The sequence below is a fragment of the Nanorana parkeri genome, unplaced genomic scaffold, assembly GCF_000935625.1.
Source record: "Nanorana parkeri isolate BGI_ZX_2015 unplaced genomic scaffold, ASM93562v1 scaffold967, whole genome shotgun sequence".
Taxonomy (NCBI): Eukaryota; Metazoa; Chordata; class Amphibia; order Anura; family Dicroglossidae; genus Nanorana; species Nanorana parkeri.
This window is the reverse complement of record NW_017307235.1, coordinates 374,670-375,490: the sequence shown is the minus strand read 5'-3', so window position 1 is coordinate 375,490 and position 821 is coordinate 374,670. Positions and strand designations below refer to the sequence as shown.

Sequence of the window (821 nt, the reverse complement as noted above, 5' to 3'; positions counted from 1 at the left end):
CTCTGATGGGGGCAGGTTCGTATTATATATGAAACGTCTACAACAATGGCCGTGCCTCACAGCCAACCCTTTGATGAGCAGAACGTAGATTGTCCAACATTAGTAAATAGGTTTTCTCCCCCAAAACGCAACATAAGCAGACCCATGGGAACTGCTACAGCCAATCCTTCCAGCTTCCGACAGCATTGCAAATAGGATTTGCTGCACAGTAAAAGACATTTCTCCTGAACACATTTTGCTGCGGGTAATTCTTCTGCTGCTGCTGCTTAGCAGGCTTAATTCCTGCCGGTCATCACCTTAGATTAAGAGCGTCGATAAAAGGGACTCCTGAAGGGCTCCGTCAACTGTAAACGGAGCTTGCAGGTTATATTAACAGGACGCACAATATGGGCACCAACTACATTAATCAAGAAGGTATTATGCAGAAAGATCACATGACCAGGCAGGTGGCATATATACAGGGTAGAGAGCTTTCACTGGCCATGCTGCCCAAAGGGAATCCATTTTTTGGGTGTTACAAGAAGGAAGGTCCATCATAATCGGGTCAGAAACCATACGCAATGTGCTCTTTGTATCTGGAAATGGAGAAGAACACTTTGCTTAGTGTAAAGTTACTGTAGGGGTGTTTTTAAACTTCCATGACACATGCTGATTGGCTGACAGGTAGAGAGGGTGCGGGGAAGGTCATACTGGAGACGTCAGAAAAGACTTTGCTCAGTCATTCTTCCCCATCTTGGCGATCAGCTCATCACAGATCTTGGTCAGCTCTTCTATTTCCTGGTTCTGAAAAAAAGAAATAATAATGATATGAATAAATTCAA

The 821-nt window shown here is 44.2% G+C and overlaps 1 protein-coding gene across 1 annotated transcript in view; it reads right to left on the bottom strand.

Annotated features, from left to right (window-relative positions):
* Nucleotides 1–591: 591 nt before the first annotated feature.
* TACC1 (transforming acidic coiled-coil containing protein 1) overlaps nt 592–821 on the bottom strand; it is a 61,357-nt gene continuing 61,127 nt past the window's right edge. The window contains exon 15 of the mRNA XM_018566654.1: nt 592–783. Within this exon, the coding sequence (XP_018422156.1) occupies nt 715–783 (69 nt within the window). The 3' untranslated portion in view covers nt 592–714. The remainder of the gene's footprint in view (nt 784–821) is intronic.